This window comes from Odocoileus virginianus, chromosome 18 (assembly GCF_023699985.2).
Source record: "Odocoileus virginianus isolate 20LAN1187 ecotype Illinois chromosome 18, Ovbor_1.2, whole genome shotgun sequence".
Taxonomy (NCBI): Eukaryota; Metazoa; Chordata; class Mammalia; order Artiodactyla; family Cervidae; genus Odocoileus; species Odocoileus virginianus.
In genome coordinates this window covers 22,280,107-22,305,526 of record NC_069691.1, presented here as the reverse complement: position 1 = coordinate 22,305,526, position 25,420 = coordinate 22,280,107, and the positions used below count along the sequence as shown (strand labels likewise).

At 38.4% G+C, this 25,420-nt stretch overlaps 1 protein-coding gene across 3 annotated transcripts; it reads right to left on the bottom strand.

Moving 5' to 3' along the window:
- CD274 (CD274 molecule) lies at nt 1–21,376 on the bottom strand. Of its 3 annotated transcripts, none has more exons than XM_070480441.1 (7): nt 21,237–21,371; nt 15,181–15,246; nt 13,682–14,023; nt 7,718–8,002; nt 5,669–5,776; nt 4,195–4,254; nt 1–3,081 (listed from the first exon to the last, which is right to left on the bottom strand). In XM_070480441.1, exons 2-7 carry the CDS (start codon nt 15,230–15,232, stop codon nt 3,014–3,016), a joined length of 915 nt encoding a protein of 304 aa, XP_070336542.1. In that variant the 5' UTR covers nt 15,233–15,246; nt 21,237–21,371; the 3' UTR covers nt 1–3,013. The 3 variants fall into 3 exon arrangements, with proteins under 3 accessions (XP_070336542.1, XP_020763606.2, XP_070336544.1); XM_020907947.2 differs by having other exon boundaries at nt 1–3,135; nt 21,237–21,368; XM_070480443.1 differs by lacking the exon at nt 13,682–14,023 and having other exon boundaries at nt 21,237–21,376.
- Between the last annotated feature and the right edge of the window lie 4,044 nt (nt 21,377–25,420).

Genomic DNA, 25,420 nt, shown 5'->3' with positions numbered 1-25,420 from the left:
AACTGAGTAACAAAATAAATAAGAATATTTTATTAAATTAATGCACATGTAAACAATGACAAATGCAGAATTAGATATCATCTCTACCTATATCATTTACAATGAAACACAAGACAAAGGAATAAAGTGCCTTAGAAATCCAACACCACAAAAAGGCATTAAGATTTAGGAATGGAGAGAACAGACTTCACATCTTGCTGAACCACAATTCTTGCTTGTACTTCACACAAAAGATACTGTCACCCAAACAAGGGATATTGTGCAAATGAACATGTAAAAAAAGATAACAGAAAAATTTCTATTGGAGATTCTGTTTCTTCAGCTTTGATATATGGCAAAGCAAAGAATATTTTCCCTGTCACTGATGCAGGTAAGTGAGGAACGAAGAAATACTCTGGGATCTCCTAGAGGGCATCTGAACATTTGGAAAGCAATATCTTAGGAGGCCTGTGTAGTGGTAAGAACTGGTTGGACTCAAGGGTCCAGACAGCTCACAGGCCTCACAAGCCTTTTCTGGCACAAATGAGGATCTAGAGTCAAGGTTCTTGACTGGAATTTCCAAAAAGAATACAATTTTGCAAGTGCAAAATCAAAGTCAAGTATATACTCAAGATAAAACAGAAAAAACAAAACAAAACAAAACAAAACCAAGTTCCAGACATGAATCTGTCATACAGACTTAGCAATAAAGTCATCCTTTAAGGCCAGGTTGACATGGTGCATTCTGGAAAACCCATTGTGAGAAACACATTCTCTCTTTGAGAAACAAAAAATAAACCAAATCCAAACACAGTCATAGAGCAAGGACTCGACAAAGGCTGGTTGTCTAAATGTAGTAACTATTTGGTATATACTACCGTGGGGCCGTAGCCTGCCAGGCTTCTCTGTCCATGGAATTCTCCAGGGAAGAATACTGAAATGGGTTGCCCTACCCTCTTCCAGGTGCTCTTCCCAACCTAGGGATCGAAACCACTTCTTTTCTCCCGTAAGATCAAACATGGGTTTGATTCTTGGGATGGGGAGACCCCCTGGAGAACAGCAGGGCAACTCACTCCAGTATTCTCGCCTGGAGCATTCCATGGACAGAGAAGCCTGGCAGGCTACAGTCCATAGGGTCACACAGGGACACAACTGGTGACTTAGCATGCACATACATCTTCTAGGAGGCTATGGAAAAGATGACCTAGAACAAATAAGACAGTGCCCAGCCTCTGGGAACTTCACATTTGTTCTATTTACTACATAAAAAACAGTACATTAAATAAAAACAGCAAAGTGCACAGCAGATGCATAATGCATTACCGTTTATGTGGAAAAGAGCAAAAATCAAAAATATATACACATTTTACAAGTATTTTCACATATATCCACAGAATATCTTTAGAAGACAAATGAACAAAAGATAAGAGTGGTTGCTTCTGGAAAGGGAAACTAGATGAGTAGGAGGATGGAATGGAGACTTCTTAATGTCTCCTACTGGACTTTTTGAATTTCAAATTATGAAAAAGTATAAATTCAAAATTCAGTTGCATTTAAATAAAAAAGAAAACTGCTATTAACAATACCAGGCCCTATATAAATAAGCATCAAATTTCATGGCAAAGCAAACCAATCAGGGGTAAATACAGTGATAGAAAAGGATTTCAAGAGCCATTTTCCATGGTTTTAAAGAATACTGGCATCTCATAAACTGAAATCGCTTTGATTTTTAAAATATTTATGCTTTTCAATTGTCCAGGAACACACTGGCTGGCTACCCAGAGAATCCCCTCCTTTGGAAGCTTTCTAAATTTTCCTCCTCACAACATTTTTCTCCTCTTATACCTTGTGCTATAATGGACCATATTGTAGTGATATATTATCTTATTGATGTCCTTATTATACTATGAGCTCCTAGAGGGAAGTTTCCTTATCTTGCTCACATCTGTAGACTCTGCCTGGCACAGTGATTGACATTCTAGGGCACTACCTAAATATCTGCTGAATGAACATGTCTTAAAGCATAGCTGTAAATTATATTCTAAAGAACAGAAGGTAAAAACGTTACTTTATTAATTTTTTAATAATTAAAAAAGAGCATATATATATGTATAACTGAGTTATTTTGCTTAACAGCAGAGATTGGCACGACACTATAAATTGACTATACCTCAATTTAAATAAATAAATAAAAGGACAGAGGGTGACAGTTTTGGAAATCTGAGGTCTGCTATGTATTGCCTTGATCAAGTTTCTTTACCTCTGCTCCCTCAGTTGTGAAACGGGTAGAATAATAGTGCTTACCACTAGTGCTTACCACTATTGCTACAGGAATAAAATGAGATTATGTGCACACATAGTTGTAAAGCTGATATTTAAGTGTAACAGATATTTTGGTAACATATCTTATTTTGAGGTCTGAGAATAAGATTATCCAAGTCAATTGAAGTATCAGTGGGTTAAATAAGGTATTAAAAATATCTTATACAAACTAATGGTTTGTTCTCTATGATTCCTAAGTACTAACAGTTATAGAGGATAACAAGTACTTTACAAATACTACATTTTACTTGACACACACAAGTCATTGAGCAGTAAATTTGGTCTTGTGAAAAAATGTTAATTTCTACTACAGCATATCTTCAAAAGAAATCACTGACAACCACACTCACAGGACAAGACCCCACAGACTCAAAATAAATGAAAACAAATTATACTCAAACACTGTGGCAACACTGGGATGCTCAATCAACCAGAAGACAAATCAAAGCACTGAGTAAAGGCAAAGGGCACTTCTGGAGGAACTGACCATTAAATCAGGGAATCTCAACCTGTTTTCCTAAGATGAGTGATGGATAATGTACATGGAGGTTCATCATTGAAGTGTCCTTTCTCCTTTTCACATGCATTGATGAGTCTTCCATCATTCAGAAGTACCAATGTTTCCTTCCACGGTACCTTTATTCCTTCTTCCTTTGTTCTCCTCTTCTTTCTCAGCTTCTGTCTTCAGAGCTTGGGCTTTTTAAGTTCTACATCATCTGTAGCCTCCTGGCCCACTGCATACCTCTGGTCTGATAAACCCAAACCACAGGCTGAGAATCCCTGTTTTAAGATCAGAAGTTTTAACACTGGATTACGTCTCCTCAAACTGTGTAGCTGGAAAGTGAAAATGAGAAACATAAGAAGTATTTGCTAGATGATATAATAAGCTTTCAACAAGACAAAGAAACATTATATTTATGCCCAATTCCCTTTACATGACAGACTGTAACCACCTACCATGGTTTGCCAGGACTGTCCTGGTTATGAAACTGAAAGACTCATGCTCTGAGAAAACCCTTACTTCTTGGCAAACTGGGATGGTCTGTCACCCTAAGAAGCTTCAAACAACACTCACTAATGAGCTTTACAACATAAATGAGTGCTATGGACTCCATAATGAAACACGCCTGAGCTTGTCCAGGGTGATTAGACTAACTTTAAACTTGGGCTTATTGTGAAGTTTGGTTTCAAATTACATAAGAAGAACCAGAAGCCTTAATATAGTTTTCTTCTTAGTTCAGTGATCTTGACTGGGTGCGGTCTTTCTGGACTTCTACAAATGTAGACATTTATGGTGAAATAGATTTAAGTGAATAGGTTAAGAGTTAGGTTCCATGGTCAGGTTAGCAGGCTCCAAAGCCTGATACTTGTCAAGACTTGTGTTCTTGAGCAATTCATATTATCTTCTTGACTCTTTGCTTTCTCCACTATAAAACAGGAATAATCTAGTATTATCCCAGGATAATAAAAACGTAAATCTTCTTTGATATTATGGAGAGAGAAGATTGAGGTACTGTACATGAAGCAGTACACACAGTGCCTTATATAAAGTTTTATCTATCTACCCATCCATTCATCTATCACCCATTCACATAAATCAGCTTGGTCCCCTAATGCAGGGAGATGTTAGGATGCAAAGCAAAGGACCTAGCAGAGAGAAGCTGCCTCCTTCTCCCACCTCCCCAAGGGGCCATCCCTCTACTCCTCTCTGCTATCCCTAAATCTCAGACTGTGGGAACCATTCTCATATCAGAGTCGTGAGACAAACAGGAGGTGGTAGTTCCAACACTCAGCATTCAGTAAAATAAGGGGAGATTATAATGAAAGCTTTCCCCTTGTTCTTTAACTTTTTGTTTCCTTTCTTCAGCTTCCAATCCCTGCTAAAATTCTTACCATTTTGTTGCTTTGAATTCATATCTTGGGTGCCGCATTTTTCTACATCCATCATTCTCACTTGAAGAAAAAAGTTATTTTTATTTTCATGTAATACAACTATACATCCCACAGAGTGACTCAAGTTTAAATCCTAGGTTCCTATGAAATATTTCTAATCCCTTAGGAAATCTGGTAGAATTCCATTTTCCAGGGGTCCCAACAGTTTAGGACACATGCTTTTGTTCCTAAATTTTCTTCAGAGGTATACACTTTTATTTTTTATTTTCCCCCACAGATGTACCATATCCTGAGACACTTTATTATACTTTAGTTTTCCAGCCCTTTCTAATGCCAGTTAATGATTTTTCACATGGAAATGCAAGTTGTGGTCACAGCCACTTCCTTGAACAAATCAACACCACCTCAGGATCTTCCTATCACTGAAATTTAATCCATATAGTCTGGCTGTCTCAGTTCTCTGTTCATTAAAAGAAGCTGACCTCCACTCCCTCAATTACACCACTTTCCCAGATCCACCCACCTCTTAAGGGGTTGTAGGGAATTTCTCAACAACTATTGGAATTCCCTTCCATTTTCCACTTCCCTATTTGCCATCAGATAACTCTATATACAGATCATCATCAGATCCTTTGGTATGCTTCTCAAAGTATTGGGGAAATGTTTACTCTGAATCATTTTAAAGTGAAAGGAAATTATTTGAATAGACACATTTTCCTGAATTTTAATTGTCCCCTTGGGTAAACAGAGAAATATACATATTAAAATTGTTTTGAAAACTATATAATACCTTCAGCAAACTGCTCTGTGGCAAAAGTACCACTGTTCTACATAAGGAACTATTTTTATTATTTAAAGCTCCCAGAAGCCAGCTCAATATAACAGTGTAACTAACTCAAGACAAACTCAACTGAAACCAACAGGCATTTTAACTTTTTCTTTCCTGTAAGTCTGTGGTTATTCCCATGATAGAAAGAAACTGTTTAACACTTGGTCTTCTTCAGCCTCCATGCACACCCTTTTTCTCAGGATCTTCACCCTGCAATCCTGCCCAGCTTCGCTCTAACTCCTGTGAAACAGTGGAGTGTCTTTGTGCTACCTTGCAGAGGCAAGTCAGGTTTGCCTGCAGCCATGATCCAACTCTCACCCCCTTAGAAATGTTACTACAAGTGTTTACTGCCACCCTCCAATTCAAATGATGCTACAGAACGGTAGCTAAAAATCTACTTTGCATAATTGAAAGTTGGCCCTGGAAGGGAAGGCTAATAGAAAGGCATTTTATAAATCACTGTTTCCTGTCAGGGGCACCCCTAGCTTTTGGGGTAGAATAGTTTTCCGATACATGGGACTGTCCTGCACATTACAGGAGATGTAGCATCCCTGACTCTGCCCAGCAAGTGCCACCATGACAACAGTAGCACTCTCATACATTTTTCCACAACCCCACCAGAGTCTGTCACAATAAAGGAAATACCATTTCTTTTCAGACAGAAGATGACTGCCAGCGTTACATGCAGGAACAAGAAGACAGCTCCCAGAATCACCAAGTGATTCCTCTTTTTTGCTGGATCTGGATATGGTTCTGAAAAACAAAATAAAATGAAACTGACTAAAGATAAAATTTTCTTTGGGAGGGACCAAGAGAATAATCATCTTTGAAGTTTAATTTAGGTTAGCATTTTCTTAAGTACCAAAAGTTCCCCTCTAGTGAGTGACTGGAATGGTGAAATACCTCAGATATGAAAATGGGGGCAACATGGAAAACTGGAAGCAGCCCAGGTGTTGGACAGGTGCACCTCAGCTTAAGTTCGGCGGCTACTCACTAGCTTTGAGTTCTCCGGCAAATCATTTAACCAGTCTACAAAATGGAAATGATACTGAAATTTTTGTGAGGCTAAATGTTAATAAAATGCTTTTCACAGGGTGTGGCAGCTCAGTATTATATGATAGCCTTGATTGTTTCACTTCTTGCATTCCTTAATATAAAAGCTAGCAGTCTACTGCACATGGCAAAGATGCAGTGTGATGGCTAATTGGCACTCCCAAAAGAGCTCCTTCTTCCCCACATCTGTGGCCATGATTGTGGATCATGGTTTCCTTTTTTCCTCTCCACCATTTGAACACCTTGGGACATCTAATCATTGGTACTTTTCACCAATCTATCTTCAGTCCGCTGCAGGAAGAAAAGCAGTCTTATGGCACATGATGCTCAGAGACTAACTCCTACCTCCCACCATTAGCCATGATTTGTGATTACCTAATTCAAGTTTTAAAGCCACAATCATAGTCAGTCTTTCTCTAGTAGCTGGCAGTTTACAAAGTCTGTTAATAACTTTATGAGTTAGGTGTGCCAAGTATTAAAGAAAAAACCCCCAGGTGACAGATGAGAACACATATTTCAAAAAGTTAGGTGAGTTAACCCTAGGTCTTCCCACAAGTAAGTTGTTATAAAACAGCTTTTAAATGGCAGCGATTCACTAATGCAGCTCCTCCCAAAGTGATTCTTTAATTTTCCAAACTGCTTCTGTTCTTTTTGTTCTTAGGACTACCCTGGATTGTCTTTACCTATTGTTTGCCTTTTCTATTCAATTTTTGGTTTGTTTTCTCTGAAGTACCAGAGCTTTACTGTCAACATCTAGTGGGGGTGAGGAGAGTGTGGTGAGAAGTGCCTCTGAGAAGACCTCTGGGTTTATATTAACATCATGCTCTCAAAGTTCACCTTCTCTAAAGGTCTGAGCCTCTCACCAGATTATATTCTGCCTTACCCACTTCTGTAGGAAAGTGAGATAAAAACATAGCTGATTCTGTGTAAAGAAGAGTCTCAAATCATTTTCATACATTGAAGCCCATGTATTTCCAGGATACTGTTGCCCAATAGGTTATAACTATGTAAGAAATGTGAAAAGCACAGAAGAAATCAAGTCGCTTGCCCAGGGGAACACAGATTTATGCACTAAGACGACTACCTTGGAGGAGACAGAACGGGCAGGAAGACACTCTCCCATAGGAAATAAGATAGAAAAGTACATCCTATTTGTTTCCTGCCACAGAAACTCTGGAAAGAAGGAAACAGCTGTGATGTACTCAAATCTGGATTCCTGAAACATGGCCTGAGTTGAGTCTTCCTCTCAGGTGCTCGTGCAGATTCCCCCAGCCACAAGACCATTTCTAACATGAAATGAGATTGCCTGTTTTACTATCCGTTTCCTGAAGAGTGTTAACTGTTTATTACTTTTCTATGAGCCTCCAATGCCTAAAAAGTACAGCATATTGAATAAATACTTGCTTAATGTTTACTAAGTAGAAATATGACTTGGATGAATGGAGGTGAGGAAGCAGAATGCATTTTGTAAATGTAGTTCATTCATATAAATATAGTTTATTCATTCATTCAACAAACAGTGAAAGTTTATGATGAGCAGGCATCAGGCTATGTACCAAGAGACAATACTACTGAAAAAAACAAGAGAGAGAGAGAGCGACAATACTAGGCACATTTTAATTGAGATGTTCAGAATATTACCTGGGATGACCAACTCAGCTGTGTTATTTTCCTCATGACCTAATCTCCGAAAAGTGCAATAGAAAATTTCGTCAGCTGTTGTGTTGATTCTCAGTGTGCTGGTCACATTGAAAAGCTTTTCCTCCCTCTGGGAACTGGTGATGCTGGTTTTGCCACTCAGGACTTGGTGATTGCTGCTTGTCCAGATGACTTCAGCTTCAGGGTAACCCTCAGCCTGACACATTAGTTCATGTTCAGAGGTGACTGGATCCACAGAAACTGTGTGGTAGATTTTGTGGTATGGAGCTAGGTCATGAACAAAAAGAAGGCATGGCTTTCATTTAACACAGAACTAGACATGTGGCTTTTTGGTCTTGTCAACCTTAGATAGAATGCCAATCCAGGCTGTTTTCAGAGAAATAATCTTAAAGCTCAGATGTCTCAGCAGTGGAGACATGCCGGTAGTTCTGCCTCAACTCTTCCAATCATACTTGGGCCAAGTTTGGGCTTAAAGGAATACCTATCTTGCTATAAAAAGTATACGGCTATTTTTATTGAGCTTAAAGTAGAGATACAGATTGTTTTAAAAGTGAACTTTCAACTTTAAAGCAGTAGTCTTTCTATCCAAATATAAATCTTGTTTGTCCATTTATTCAAGTCTCTATATGTTTCTCAGTAAAGTTTTATAGTTTTTATAAAGGACTAAATTCTTAACTTTATTCCTGGATATTTTCCCTTTGTTGTTGTAAAGCTGTTTTCATAAACATAAACCTCTCCAGCTGTTCAGCCCTGTTTTCTTACATTTAATTTAATAAACAGAAATTCCATTTTGACATTCCACTCACTTTTTCAACTTTACGTGAATGATCAGAAACTAGGAATGAAAATAGTATTATGTCATTGTAAAAGTTGATACATGTTCCTGAATGATACATTTCAAAGTTTAAGTGAATTTATAGGATTTTAGAATAGTTTTAGATTTACAGAAAAGTTGCAAAGATACTATAGGGTACCCATGTACCTCTCCAACTTCCCCTACTGTTACCACCTTACATTACCATGGTACTTTCGTCCTAACTAAGGAGCCAACACTAGAACAATACTGTTATAACTAAATCTTATACTTTGTTCCATTTCACTAGATTTTCCCTACTGTCCTTTTGCTGTTCTAGGATTTCATCTAGAATACTATATTATGATACTTATTTTTTAAACTTTTTAGCTGGTTATTTTAATAAATCATTTAACTTTGATTAAATTTTAGATCATTAATTTGGGATACTTTTAGGATTAAGATATCCAATGTACTGAATATTTTAGTAGATTAGTGCTCTTATATTGCTTAAGAGCTTTATTTCATGTTTATTCATTACAACTATGTTAACATGTTATTATTCCGTTGGCATAATTTTTACTCCTAATAGTTTAGTGTTACCATTAATGGTATAAGAAGAAAATATTAGAACTTACACTCATATGTATTTTTATCATAACAATTAAGAAATAATCTAAGCTTAACAAATTTTACTGACTGACACTGCCTCTCACTTCACACACCTCAAGAGAGTCTTAAAGGAACAGAGGAATTTTATAACACCAAAGGGAGGACAGTGACTTGTTTGAGATTATTATAGATATTCAGGTTCTCTTATCTAATTTTAACTAAACTAACCTGCTTACAAAATGAACTAGTTAAAAGGTTTCCCATAAAGAAGATGAGCATTGAAGATATTACCAATAATTCAAGCAAAAACAAAAAGTAAATGGCAAGAGTGATACTTCTTACCACAACTTTATGAAGTAAAACAAGTACCTAACTCTATAGGACAAGGCACTGGTTAAAAAAAAACTTCAAGATTGCCAAGATCACCCACTTTGGGTATTGATGAATTTCACCTGAGATACACTCTGCTTTGAAATATTAGCTGATGATAGTGAAGCATCATAATTAATAATACATTGAAAATAATGTTTATTAAATTCTCATGTCATCTTTTTAAAATTTGTATTTTTTATATTTATAGATTGTCCAATGTATTTTCATATGAACCATATGAAATTGGTGGTGTTCAATTTCTTTTGCCTTTAAAACTGTTAATTTCTTATGACATAACCTATATACTAGCACAAATATATTCTTTATAAACACACACACATAAACATATTAGTTTAACATGCTCTCCTGATGGGATAGGTAGTCAAAAACATTTGCAGATGACTGGTTTACTAGATCTGGAGTACACATGTGCTAATCCAGACCATGAAAAGTTGACAGTAGTTTTTAAGTCAATACATTAATATAGCTCAATACACACTTTGGAGGTAAAAACACAGAAAATAAAACCTGGCTGTTAAGAGCAGGCCTCAGCCAAATTGCTTGAGTTTAGAACTTGGCTTCATCACTTAATAGTTGAATGAACTTGGCAAATTACTTAAATTTCTTTGCATCTCAGTTTCCTCATCAGTGAAATGAGAAGAGTAACACCATATGCCACTGATTCTAAGATGTTACCTACTAAAAGATACACTCAGATTTCAGAGCTAGTAAAATGTGAAAAACATGCATTTTTAACATGATAAGCTCTGAATCCATAGAGTCATTTGAGGATTAAATGCAGTAATACAGGTAAAGTGCTTAGGGTGGGGCCTGGCCCTGAAGTACTATAGAAGTACTGCTAGAGTTGTTCTTCCTCTTCTTACTGCTACCAAAGTGCACTCATGTGGTATTCTTTAGAAAGTCCCGACAGCTCCTGACGAACAGCCTTGGAAATAAATTTTCATATATCCAAACTTGTTCAAGTTTCAAAAATTTTAGATTTATCCTATTTGAGGAAATACATCATTCATTCATTCAAGAAATATTTTTTATGTCCTCCTGTCTTACTACTACTCTTCTATGCCAAGTCCTAGGAAAACAGCAATGAATATAACAGACCAAAGTCTCTGTCTTTGTGGACTGTATGATCTAGAAGGAGAGAGATGGTAACAAAATATATAGGTACATTTATGTGATATGTTACACGATATGGGGTCAAATGCTACAGAAAAAACTTAAACAAGACTGGTTGGTGAATATGGAGAAGAGATAGGGGCGGTAAAGCAGTTAATCCTTGGTCCATACAAACAAATTAGCTTTATCAGGATAACTACACATACTTTGTTCTTTCAGTTGCCTAATCCCATTTAAGTTCTTGAAAGTATAAATGGGCACTTCATTTTCCTGGCTATAGAGTTCAATGTTTAAGGAAAAAATAACATTTTCAACTGAAAAGTCAAATGTCTGAGAATCTGGTATTTAAACAAAAATGAAAGCTGCACTAACACCTAAGTGATAATAATAATTGAGTTAATCTAAAACTAAACTCAAATTTTAGTTTTGAAATGCTTCACCTTTAAAATCCCATGGTGACTGAACTCCCTGTGGGGAAGCTATGAGACCACATGTTTGCAGTGATGGGAAGAGAAGCTCGACAGCTTTACTGGTGAAATTATTTGCATATGGAAATGACTGAGGAGTTATACTTCCCTGAGTTGTAAAGCTCATATAAGCCAGCATGGCTTCAGTGCAATGAAAGCTTGGTGTCTGGCTTGCTTTAGGTGCAGCTCAACGTAACCTCCAAGACCACTGTGTGCAAATGACAATGAGATGTTCTGGGACTAGGATGCCAATTTAGTAATTTACAATATGAAATGGAATGGTCAAAAAAATCACATCCTCAAATCTGGCTGGTCATCTGTTTTGCTCCATCAAGGACCCCACCTCGGAAAAACTACCTGTGCTGAAAGGTTTTCTACTGTGTTAAACTACAGCAACTGCTACTGCTACTGCTAAGTCACTTTAGTCGTGTCCGACTCTGTTTGACCCCATTCCTGGGATTCTCCAGGCAAGAACACTGGAGTGGGTTGCCATTTCCTTCTCCAATGCATAAAAGCGAAAAGTGAAAGTGAAGTCGCTCAGTCATGTCTGACTCTTCACAACCCCATGGACTGCAGCCTACCAGGCTCCTCCATCCATGGGATTTTCCAGGCAAGAGCACTGGAGTGGGGTGCCAGTGCCATTCACAAGGGACATTACAGAGCCCAGAAAAACTGGAACAACTTTAGGACAGGGACAGCTTTCCCACTCTCTGCATACTCCCTACAGACTGATGAGAGACTCTTCTTATGGAAGCAGAAGCTTATACTCCGTACTTCCTTCTAATCCACTTATGCCAGGCTGATACTCTTCCTACCCACACAAGATCTAAAAATGCTAGCTGTTCATGGAGCTAAGTCTTGATCATTTCTTTAATACCTTGAAATATAGTATGCCTGATAACTGCTGATAGACTGAAGAAAAGTTAAAAATCTCAACTTGGGATCCCATCAGCTTGTTTTTATAAATATCTGCTCTGGAGAAACATATGGTAAGATATAATTAAATTAAACCTATTTCATGGGACAAGTGAGATTTTGACAATAGTAGCATTAACTGAGCCAAATTCAGCAATGCACCATGAAATAAGACACATTCCAATATAAATTTTGAGTATATAATGATTAGTTACTCTTTTATGATAAATGTAAACTTTTCCTATTTATATTACAGACCTTCAGGTTGATGCTTAGGTCAGGAATAGAAACACCAAGGAATGACTATTTAACTCTAGTCACATATTAAAAGGTCACCATGTGAAAAAAAGAAGCAAGCAGATACTCTCAAAACTGTGACTATAGATGGCAGATTCCAACTCAATATCTGAAAGAAATTACCAAAGGCTATGGAAGGGAGGTCCAAATGACAAGGGTATCATCACAGTAAGTATGTGAATAGAAGATCCTTTGTGGAGATTTCTGTGGGTGTTTGGACTAGCTGCTCTAGTCTGGGATTCTTTCAGGTCTCAATTTTGTGTATCATAACAGTGAAAGCAGAGGTGGTCAACTAAGGTGTTTTCCTTTATTTAGCTAGCTGCTGCTGCTAAGTCACTTCAGTCGTGTCTGACTCTGTGCGACCCCATAGATGGCAGCCCACCAGGCTCCTCTGTCCCTGGGATTCTCCAGGCAAGAACACTGGAGTGGGTTGCCATTTCCTTCTCCAATGTATGAAAGTGAAAAGTGAAAGTGAAGTCACTCAGTCGTGTCTGACCTTAGCGACCCCATATACTGCAGCCTACCAGGCTCCTCCCTCCACGGGATTTTCCAGTCAAGAGTACTGGAATGGGTTGCTATTTCCTTCTCTGTATTTAGCAGAAGAAACCCCAAATTTTGAACCCAAGTAACCAGATATCATATTTATAGGTCAGTACCTAGGAACTGGACACTCACAGTTCTTCTTCAATGCTCCAACATATTATTGGCACAGATTTTTAAGATGAAAGTGAGCCCAGTGAGCACAGTTCATACTCTCTTCATTTATTCAATACTTGACATGATTATTTTTTGCCTTCATAGATTGACTTCAAGTCTTTTTGAATGTGAACTTTACAGTGGGATTTGTTTTTAATATATATATCTTTACATTTGACATAGAGAGTTTCCAAGGAGGGAAAATCCTGGCAGACCTCATAAAATTGAGAAATAGGTACTAAATTAAAAAATTCCTGGAGGAACATGCAAATAGTGATTATTACCGTTGCATGCCATGGAAGATATAGTGGCAAAGGGAGGAGAGACATTTTTGTAGTTCATTGTATCCTCTTCCATAGTATGTGAATTATTTGCAAGTATGTGTATACATATTACTTTTATAATAATAAAAAAAGTGAAGATTAGGAATTTTTAGGAAAACTGAATGTACTGTGAAACATGACTGTCATGTTTGGCTCTAGATCTCTGGGGACTATCAAATAAGATGTGCTCAAGCAATGCTCATTAGATGAGTGTGCGAATGAATGAATAACAGACTGCTGCTGTGGAAAGTGAAGCTGGACTTTCAAGAATGAAAAGTTCAACACTGAGATATGGTTTTAACAAAGGTTGTGCCTTATTAACTAAAATAAATCTTACCATTGACTTTCAAAGTAATCCGCTTGTAGTCGGCACCGCCATAGCTGATCAAGCAACAGTAAACCCCTGCATCCTGCAATTTCACATCTGTTATTTGAAGTGCAGCCTTTCCCAAGGAGAGTTGGTCCTTCAACAGCTGGGCCCTCCCATGGTAGCTACTGTGCTGAACGTTCAGGTCTTCCTTCCCATTTACAAACTGAATAATTTTCTTATCCTCCATTTCCCAGTAAACAACTAACACAAGCAGGTTTAATTGTTTGTCTACTGGAAATCTGCATTCCAACGTCACATTGCTGCCATATTCTACCACATACAGGTCCTTGGGAACTGTGATAGTAAATGCTGAAAAGAAAGATAACCAATCCTTAGAAGATGGAAAATTCCTCAAAAAATTTATAGAATGAGTCCAGGATTTACAGAAGCTTTTATCTGGTCACTTACATGATAATTACACTTACGGACTTACTTCCCTGAAATGTTTATTTTATCCAGTGAGCTTGAGACATGTTTTGGGATGCTAAATTTCATCCCAAGTTAGAATAATAAAATCAGCTAAACAAGTTGTCCCAACATTCATAAACATACACTATTGTAGAACTGTTAAATGGTAAAGGGGTACTTATAACCAGAAGACTTTGTTTCATGTGGACATCCCCAGAACGTCCTGTGACTGGACATTTATTTGCCTTTTACATAGTGTAAATCATAGATTCCAATGGATCTCTCTACTTATTGCCCCAAACTCTTAATCAGTTGTCTGGCCAGAGGTAGATGAGTATAGAGATTTTGGGAGCATCTCAGGCTGATACAGGTACTGTATTACCCTGACATTCCATGTATGCTACAATTCTTCCTTAGAACATACTAGATATTCTAATATATCTAGTATATTTTTTCTAATATTAGAAAAAACAGGTCATAGAGCAAGGTGGATAGAATGATCCTGTCCTTATTTAAAACAAATATGTGAACGTATACACATAGGCCATTTCCCCAGATATTTTCAGTAATTATTCTTGGGAAATAGATAATGGATAATGAATATAATGGATGGGCTTCCCAGGTGGCACTAGTAGTAAAGAACCTGCCTGCAAATGCAGGAGATGTAAAGAGACGCAAATTCGATTCCTGGGTTGGGAAAATTCCCTGGAGGAGGACCTGAAAATCCACTCCAGTATTCTTGCCTGGAGAATCCCCATGGAGAGGAACTTGGCGGGCTTCAGTCCATAGTGTTGCAAAGAATTGGGCGTGACTGAAGCGACTTAGCAAGCACACAGTGAGTGATGGACACGGGTTAATTCTGTTTCCTTCAGTGTGTCCATACTCTTTGTATCTTTGCCCAGTGAAATAGATATATTAAATATGTTTATCAATTATAATAAAGGAAGAATAGAAAGTCCTCTATATAAAAATTATATATCCATTTTATTATTTCACTTTTGATCTTATAATTAAAATATTTAAAATATAGAACCTAATGAAAAGATTTTGTGCCTTACCTTTCAGCAAACAACAGTAAGCCATGAATGTTAAGACACTATATATCCTCATCTTTCTGGAATGACCTAATTATGGAAAACAGAAAAAAGGAAACTCCTTTACTCAATAATTGAATACCCAGACATTATGGGACTTGGCAGTTCTAATTAAAACTGTCTACTGATAACCAGACAATGACCGATTTGTAAGTGTTAAAATGCAGCAGGGAATTTAGAAGCTCAATACCTTCACATAGTATCCCATAGTCATATGAATCTAAATGAAAAAAAAAGATACTATGATAAGACTTTAAAAATTTAACTACAAGGCCTGGAAAAAACTTGTACACACAAAAGAAACCAACATGAAAATATTGAACCAAAATCCTCTCAATTATCTTACAGGTTTTTTTCTGCAGTGTAACATCTCTAGAAATCTAAGCCTGCCCTATACAAAATTTCAAAGCAAGCAGAATCTGACTTCCATGTCTCCCACCCTTCAGTGCCTTTTCCCCCCAGCAGCTGAATACCTTCATCCTACTCTTTAGCTATTCAACTCTTCCAGATTATCATCCAAACCATGCCAGTTCTCATCAAGGTGCCATCTTTCTAAATCTCCTCTTTTGTCCTTTGCTTATCCCAAATTATAAATTATATTATATTTCCTCACTAAACTGATTCCACTAGCAGCAGGCAGAGTGAGAAGAAGAAACCATTGATTTCAACCACTTCATACTAAGATGTGGCTCACTCACAGCCTTCTTTCAGCGTTACCTGCCTTGATTCTACTCTTCTTCGTGTCATCCTGCTTGAAATTCTACCAATTCTTTAATTTAGCAAACATTGAGTACCTTTTCTGTGCCAGGCACTATTTTAGGCATTAGAGATATAGCAGTGAAGAGGAAAGAAATATCACTCTTCTCTAGGAGCAAATATTCAGTAAAGGAGTAAACAGAGAAGATCTGCACTATAGTTCAGCAAATCTGTTTACTTATTAACATTTTCTCATGCTATACATATATTTACACACTTCGAAGAAAAAAGCCAGTTTTCCCCCTTAAGAGTCCCTGTGACCTTTGTGTACATACAAAAACTCACAATTGATCAATTAATCAATGTTACACATATGTAAGGCAGAAGATTTATGCCATATATATATAAATAGCTCTAAAAATCAGTAAGGAAACTACACACAACCCAAAAGGAAAATCAGCCAAAGGTTCTATTATACAGTTCAGAGAATAAGTAATACAAATGATATTTAAACAAAGAGAAGGACTCTCAATCTTACCAATGAAGAAAAGATAATAGTTTAAGACACGAGACATCATTTTTCACTTACTTGCTTGATTAAGATTATAAGCATTCCTCATATCTAGTGTTTATGAGGATATGAACAAATGGGTTTCCTTACCAACTACTGGTAGGAATGTGAAGTTATATAGCCTGTTTTTTTGGAGGGCAATTTGGTAATCTCCATTAAAATTTTAAATGTATATGCCATTCAGCTTTCACTTCCTCTCTAAGAAATATATCTTACAAAAACAAAAACACAAGCATATGACAACAGACATCAAAAGAGGTACTATCTGCTACTATCTAGTGGTAAAGGCCAGGGATGCTGTTAAACATCCTAGAGTGCCCATGACAACCCCTGCAGCAAAGATACATCTGGTCCCAAATGTCGACAATGACAACAAGCTTGAGAAACCTTGTAACCATTGTGAGTATTTCAGTATATATTTTCCTTCTAGATTTTTCCCTAATAAGCTTTTAAAAACAACTAGACACATAACCCCCACTTTTTTCATTTAATATTTTGATGAATATTTTCCATTTTGCCACACAATATTTATAAGTATGATATTTAGTGACCCCATAATGTTTAGTTTCCTGTTGTTAGGTATAGTATTGTGTTTAGTTTTAAAAATAACGTAAGTATTTGTGTATTCAGCAAATATTTGTTAAGTGCCTACTGTGTACTAGGTCCCAGGCTAGGCCCTGAGGATAGATTTTTCCCCAAGTAGAACTGCTGATCAAGGAGAAAGAACATTTTCCTAGTTCATGACACATGTGGATAATTGGTGCCAGTTACACTGTGTCTTCACCTAGCACTTATTTTATATATATATATACACACACACACACATATGTATATATAGTCTAATTTAATTTAAAAAACAAGCAAAGAACTATTGAATAAAATAGAGGCACATTAAATCCACTCACGGATTTCAACTAATTTTTCCAGTGTTTATGACATTCCTTGATGGAGTTCCTATCTCTTGATGAATCTGTTTGAAAATTTTAGAGGTAATGAACATTCACTGGAAGGTGAGGGATTAGATATGATATTTATCTAAGTCCTCATTATACCTCCTCTTCCAGGGCTCCATTACCTTGGAGTACAGCTATTGTTAGTGAGGGAATAGTAGGGGGAAGATAAGAGACCATGTAAATAGACATGGTCTTTGACCTCTAACAGTTACCTGGTGACTCAGAAGGTAAAGTGTTTCCCTGCAATGCGGGAGACCTGAGTTTGATCCCTGATTCTGAAAGATCCCCTGGAGTATGAAATGGCAACCCACTCCAGTATTCTTGCCTAGAAAATCCCATGGACGGAGGAGCCTGGCGGGCTACATACAGTACACTGGGTCGCAAGGAGATGGACATGACTGAGCGACTTCACTTTCTTTCTTTCTTGACCTCTAAATCACACACCAGGGCAGTTGGTCTAAGATAAGAACACTAACATCTTCTTCAGGTAAGAAACTCAGCATAACTAAATTCCCAGACAAGAACTGAGACATTCAAAGAGCAAGAAAATGTGAACTAGGAAAGAAGTGATGGTTCATTCAGGATGGGGAAGCAGGTTTGTCCCTGGGGGAACCCAGAATATCAATATGGAACTGATACTACTTCTCTATCTCACTAAGGTAGGATAGATAGGACAAAAAGTCAGGGAAAATAACTTAAGTTTTCTTAAAAGCAAGGAGTGTCATGTTACCTGTTAGTTCAGGGTTTCCTTTGATTTTTATCTGATGTATATGAACTACGATTTGATTTTTAAAAATTCCTAGAGTTTGAAAATGTCTCCAAGCAAGGGGAAAACCTACTCAAATGACAGATCAAGACAGTTGACCTATTAAACCTCTGTGCTCACATTCAATCTCTTTAGTTGTGTGCGACTCTTTGCAAGCCTATGTTGTCAAACTATTAAATTCGACTAAACCCTGTGCCCAGACTCCCTCCCTTCAGTCACACTGAGCTAGTCTACATTTCCCAGGTGTGGCTTCAGTTCCACAGTATTTCTGTGGCTTCCTTTAAGAACACACTCTAACTATTGTCCTGTAAACTCTGCCTACTCTATTTCCCTGGAAAAAAATAAAGTTGATTATTATCATTTTTTTTAAAGAGCATCACAGTTCTAATAAATCGCTGGGCAACTGTCAATATGAACTGGCACAACCTTTCTGGAAGGCAATTTTCAATCTGTATCAAAAGGCTCTTAAAGCATTCAGACTTTGATTGGTAGTTATACTTGTAAGAGCTCCTCTGAAGGAAATAATAACCAATGTTCCAGCTTTTATAAGCAATGAAGGTGGGCGAATGGCTAAAATAGTGAACCTCTAAATAATCCTAATGTCCAGCATGAAGGTTTTAATTTTGTTCGGTTATCCAGCACCATGGAATGTAGCCATTCTGGTATTTTTCAGAGACCTAGAACAAATAATTTCACAATTTGTATGGAAATAGAAAAAACCTCGAATAGCCAAAGCAATCTTGAGAAAGAAGAATGGAACTGGAGGAATCAACCTGCCTGACTTCAGACTATACTACAAAGCCACAGTCATCAAGACAGTATGGTACTGGCACAAAGACAGAAATATAGATCAATGGAACAGAATAGAAAGCCCAGAGATAAATCCACGAACCTATGGTCACCTTATCTTCGACAAAGGAGGCAAGGATATACAATGGAAAAAAGACAACCTCTTTAATAAGTGGTGCTGGAAAAACTGGTCAACCACCTGTAAAAGAATGAAACTAGAACACTTTCTAACACCATACACAAAAATAAACTCAAAATGGATTAAAGATCTAAATGTAAGACCAGAAACTATAAAACTCCTAGAGGAGAACATAGGCAAAACACTCTCTGACATAAATCACAGCAGGATCCTCTATGACCCACATCCCAGAATTTTAGAAATAAAAGCAAAAATAAACAAATGGGACCTAATGAAACTTAAAAGCTTTTGCACAACAAAGGAAACTGTAAGCAAGGTGAAAAGACAGCCCTCAGAGTGGGAGAAAATAATAGCAAACGAAGCAACAGACAAAGGATTAATCTCAAAAATATACAAGCAACTCCTCCAGCTCAACTCCAGAAAAATAAATGACCCAATCAAAAAATGGGCCAAAGAACTCAACAGACATTTCTCCAAGGAAGACATACTGATGGCTAACAAACACATGAAAAGATGCTCAACATCACTCATTATCAGAGAAATGCAAATCAAAACCACAATGAGGTACCATTATACGCCAGTCAGGATGGCTGCTATCCAAAAGTCTACAAGCAATAAATGCTGGAGAGGGTGTGGAGAAAAGGGAACCCTCTTACACTGTTGGTGGGAATGCAAATTAGTACAGCCACTATGGAAAACAGTGTGGAGATTTCTTAAAAAGCTGGAAATAGAACTGCCATATGACCCAGCAATCCCACTTCTGGGCATACACACCGAGGAAACCAGATCTGAAAGAGACACGTGCACCCCAATGGTCATCGCAGCACTGTTTATAATAGCCAGGACATGGAAGCAACCTAGATGCCCATCAGCAGACAAATGGATGAGGAAGCTGTGGTACATATACACCATGAAATATTACTCAGCCATTAAAAAAAAAATTCATTTGAATCAGTTCTAATGAGATGGATGAAACTGGAGCCCATTTTACAGAGCGAAGTAAGCCAGAAAGATAAAGACCATTACAGTATACTAACACATATATATGGAATTTAGAAAGATGGTAACGATAACCCTATATGCAAAACAGAAAAAGAGACTCAGATGTATAGAACAGACTTGTGGACTCTGGGAGAAGGCGAGGGTGGGATGTTTCAAGAGAACAGCATCGAAACATGTATATTATCTAGGGTGAAACAGATCACCAGCCCAGGTCGGGTGCATGAGACAAGTACTCGGGCCTGGTGCACTGGGAAGACCCAGAGGGATCGGGTGGAGAGGGAGGTGGGAGGGGGGACCGGGATGGGGAATACATGTAAATCCATGGCTAATTCATTTCAATGTATGACAAAAACCACTGCAATGATGTAAAGTAATTAGCCTCCAACTAATAAAAATAAATGGGAAAAAAAAAAAGAAAAAAAAATAGGAGGGAGCAGTAAGCCAAAAAAAAAAAAAATCACATTTTTAGAAAGCAATTTAACCTGTAGAAACTCATCCACATTAAGCCCCCCCCAAAAAACAAGGCGTAATAATGATATGACATTCCTATAAGACAAATCCAACTCAACTCTGATACAGGCTAAGCTCAAAGTGTTCAGAAATGCTTTAACGTTTTTTCCCTCTGCTCCTCTTTCCCTCCTTCGGGACTCCTGTAGTCCTCAGAGCTGACAGAGCGCAGAACTCCGGTCGGCATCCTGGCTGTTAAGCAGGAAGGGCCCTCAGGAGACGCAGCGCTGCGGGTGTGAGGACCTACCCAGATCAGACTGCTAGTGGGCGGCTGAAGGGGTGTCCTGACCTCCAGCCCAGAAATTTCCCTCTAGACCCGTTTGCCCACCTCAGGACCACAGTCATGAACGCGCAGAAACACGTATGTACTTACTAGATAAGCAAAACTAAATCCCGCCTAGCGAAAAGCTAAATTTGTTACTTGTTCTTATTAATTTAGACCAGTAACCGGCTCTACAGCACGGGAACCATCACCTGCTTTCCCCTACCCTCTCCTCTCTCCATCCCAAAGAACGGGTCTGGGTGGCAGTCCCGTTTTAAAGCGCCAAGCAGTGAGGCAGCCAAAGACACTGGCCAGTGAGCGAGAACGCTCCCTACCTGCCGGCGGGAGAGTCGCTGCTGGCGCGGAGACTTCGGAGCTGTGCCTCGGACTGCCGGGGCCCCCGCAGCTATTGAGCTCGCGTGGGTGTTTCTCCGCCCACTTTCTGGCCCGCCCCGTAAGCGCCGAGGGGACTGGATTTCCTCACCCTGACCCCAGTAAGTGAGCTGGGAAATAAGCGCGTTTTCCATTCTTGGAAAAGATAGATAAAAGAAACCAAAAGTGAAACTTAAATTCAGCTTCCCGTAAATCAGCTTTTTAAAAGAAAAGTTTCAAAGATGAAAACAAATCATTATCTGACGTTTTAAACAGTATTTATAAACAAACCAACATCGGAAATCATCACAGATGTCCGACATTGGTTTTACCTTAAGAATCCACACTCTAAATTCTGCCATGAGGTTTCCCCTTTCTGCTAAAAGCTCTTTTACAAGATGTCGGATCATCCTGACATAACGTGATCTACAACATATAGAAAGTAAAACGATATATCCCTAATTACTCATTATACCTCCTCTTCCAGGCCGGGATGGCGTTGATTTTTTATTTAGAAAGTAGGTGTATGAGTATGATAGGCAATGTATTTTTAAAACTTGGATTTTGTCACTTCCTCAAAGTTCCTCGACATAGTGAAACCATAATTGCATTTGTCATTAAAATAACTTCCCATTAGGACTGACACCTTTTAAGAATGCTCTGGGGATCCTGCTATTTTGCCTCTGAGATCAGGGTTAGGGTAGCACATTCTAGGTATGGGTTGAGAAAATCCTCTGGTAATTCCGGATCACTGGCTGAGGTCAAGCTGAAACAACTCACACTGAGGAGGCTGCAGGATTGTTTTAAGCACCACCGAACTTCTAGGTGCATCTCTTTTGCTCTTTCCTTCTGGCTCTCTAGGGCAGTCTCACTGTCCTGTTCCTCCCTCCCTTCTTTCTTTTTATAATAATTTTAAATTGATAAATTGGACTCGTCATTGTTTGCCTTTCTTGTTTATTCATCTCATCAGGCTATTCAAAATAGGGATAATGAATGAGTATTGAGATGTTCACTGTCATGGTTAGGCACCTGCTTGCCAAGTAAGGCCTTTCACATTCTTAGAATATCACATTTTTTTAAATTATTTTTTTTAACTTGGAAAAATACAGAAGATGATACTACCTTTAAAATCTGGTGGGGGGTTGGAAATTCTCTTTAGCCTTAATAAAATTGTAATAGACTTGGAGATTTGGCTCAAATCTCTTTGAGGCCACATGGTGGAAAAGAATCATGTTTTTTCAACTTTATCCCCTGTGATATTTTTTATTTAACCAGTTTCATTTTTCTAAAAATGACAGTCAAGACCCAGGATTTTCAAGACCTGCTATTGAGGTCATGATTGTCACACAGGAAAAAGCTGGTTCTAGAGCCACCTACCACTAACTCACTGAGTTTTATGGAGCAAATAATTTACTGAGTAGGCAGATAAGTAATATCCTCTTAGATAGCCTCTATGATGCATGAATAATTTTTAAAACTGGGGGCCAGAGGGATTATTTATTTGTTTTACCAAAGCAGTGTTCAGGGTCTACATAATGATCAGCAGGGAAGGCAGGAGGTGAGTGGAATTTGCCTTTCTCTGAAGCTGTTGATGGGAATGGAAGGTATTTACTCAGCTTTCTGCTTGATGATACACATATTAGTAATCTGAGGGTTTGTGATTTTGTTCATCTCACCCACCTGTTTCCACCCTTCAACCATTCATATTTTCTCATACCGTTTATCAAGCTTAATGGAGTTTGTATATCTTCTGGAGTTAGAATAATGGGATGAGTTAAGAAAAAATTAGATTTTTTATCACCTCAAAGAAGTATATGAAAATTTAACAACCAGGGGGGCATTACTCCCAAAACCTTGTTTAGGTTTTGTGATTTGGGGGAGTGGATGGAGGAGTGCTGAGACAGGAGATGAGCAGTGGGAAGCCATAGCTGTAGAACTAGTCACCTACCTGATCATCTCTAGTATCACCATGTCCTGTTCACACCCCCCTCACTCTGTTCATCTTTAGAGGTGAAAAACTCATCATTGCCAACGTCCTGTTTCTCAGAGCATTTCTGAGGGTCACTTGCATCACAGTTGACTTGGGATAGTTGTTTAAACACAGATTCCAGGTCTCTGCCACAGGCCTGTTAAATCTGGAGGTGGTCCTGAGAGTCTACATTTCAACACCATCCCCACATGAAAAAAACTGATAGCATAATATTTAAGGAAAAAAACTGAATGAATAATTCTTTGCAATTACAGTATAAACCCCCTTCCTTCATTTAGTTTGGTTAATTGGTATCAACACGACTCTTCACTTTACCTCTGCCCTTTCTACTTTCACTCTTGCCCCTGAAACAAGCAAGATGATCTGTTTGTCCTATCCTTAGAGAGATAGAATTCAGGATCTTACAAGTGGGCCTGAAGTGATGCTAGCAATTTCCTGGTGAAGGAGCAATTTCCAGTAAACTTTCTTGATCATCAAGAACAGGACATAATAAAGATACTTTAAAAAAAATTGACAAACTGCTCTGTTTTCACTAACAATGTAGATAATGAATTTTATTATTATATAAAAAGACAACATCCAGATTTTGCCTCATGTTCTATTTCTTGAGTACCTAGATTTATAAACCACAGTTGTACACTATTCCCATTTCTCTCTCTGTCCCCATTCACCAACTCTCACCATCTGTTGCCTCCACCTTTGACATCTATTCATACTCCCATAGTGAAAGTCAAAATGAAGTCGCTCAGTCATGTCCGACTCTTTGCGACCCCATGGACTATAGCCCACCAGGCTCCTCCATCCATGGAATTTTCCAGGCAAGAGTACTGGAGTGGGTTGCCATTTCCTTCTCCAGGGGATCTTCCTGACCCAGGGATCGAACGCAGGTCTCCCACATTGCAGGCAGACGCTTTACCGACTGAGCCACCAGGGAAGCCCCACAGGCTGGTGCCAAACAGATCTCATGGAGCAGAACACTTTACCCTGGTTATATGATTTGTTGTTGAATGGCTAAGTAGTGTCCGACTCTCTTGTGACCCCATGGCTGTAGCCCGCCAGGGTCCTCTGTCCATGAAATTTTCCAGGCAATTTTCTGAAGCTGTGGCCATTTCCTATTCCAGGGGACTCATCCTGCCTGACCCAGGCATTGAACCCGCATCTCTGGCATCTCCTGCATTGGGAGGCAGATTCCTTACCATTGCACACGACCTGAGAAGCCCTGGTTATATAACTGTTTAAAATACAGGGGCAATTAATATGTGTGGATGCCCTAGGGGTAGCAGCTGTCATCACCTGATGCCCATACTCATATGCTTCTCTTACTTAACAATGACTGTTTTCGTTTCCTTCCTTCCTGTCCTGAACTGGAGAAGAGCTGGTGAGGTGAAGAGCTCTTGGCTTCAAAGGGCAGCTCCCACATCATGGATACTTTAAAAGAAAGACAAGGCCTCCAACAATGTCCCTTATCCTCAAGGAATTCACAAACACAGATACAGATAATTATGACTTAGATAAGTGTGGTGGAAAGTTGGGAACACTCTATGGTAAATAATTTCAAAGAATCTCGATAACTGAACAGAAGACTGCTAAAAACAGAATCTACAATAGGGAAATACCTTTCAGAGGATACTGGGAAATATTTTATAGATTTCATATCTTTAGAACTAAGTAGCTTAAGTACATACACACCGAGGAAACCAGATCTGAAAGAGACACGTGCACCCCAATGTTCATCGCAGCACTGTTTATAATAGCCAGGACATGGAAGCAACCTAGATGCCCATCAGCAGACAAATGGATGAGGAAGCTGTGGTACATATACACCATGGAATATTACTCAGCCATTAAAAAGAATTCATTTGAATCAGTTCTAATGAGATGGATGAAACTGGAGCCCATTATACAGAGCGAAGTAAGCCAGAAAGATAAAGACCATTACAGTATACTAGCACATATATATGGAATTTAGAAAGATGGTAACGATAACCCTATATGCAAAACAGAAAAAGAGACTCAGATGTATAGAACAGACTTGTGGACTCTGTGGGAGAAGGCGAGGGTGGGATGTTTCAAGAGAACAGCATCGAAACATGTATATTATCTAGGGTGAAACAGATCACCAGCCCAGGTTGGATGCATGAGACAAGTACTCGGGCC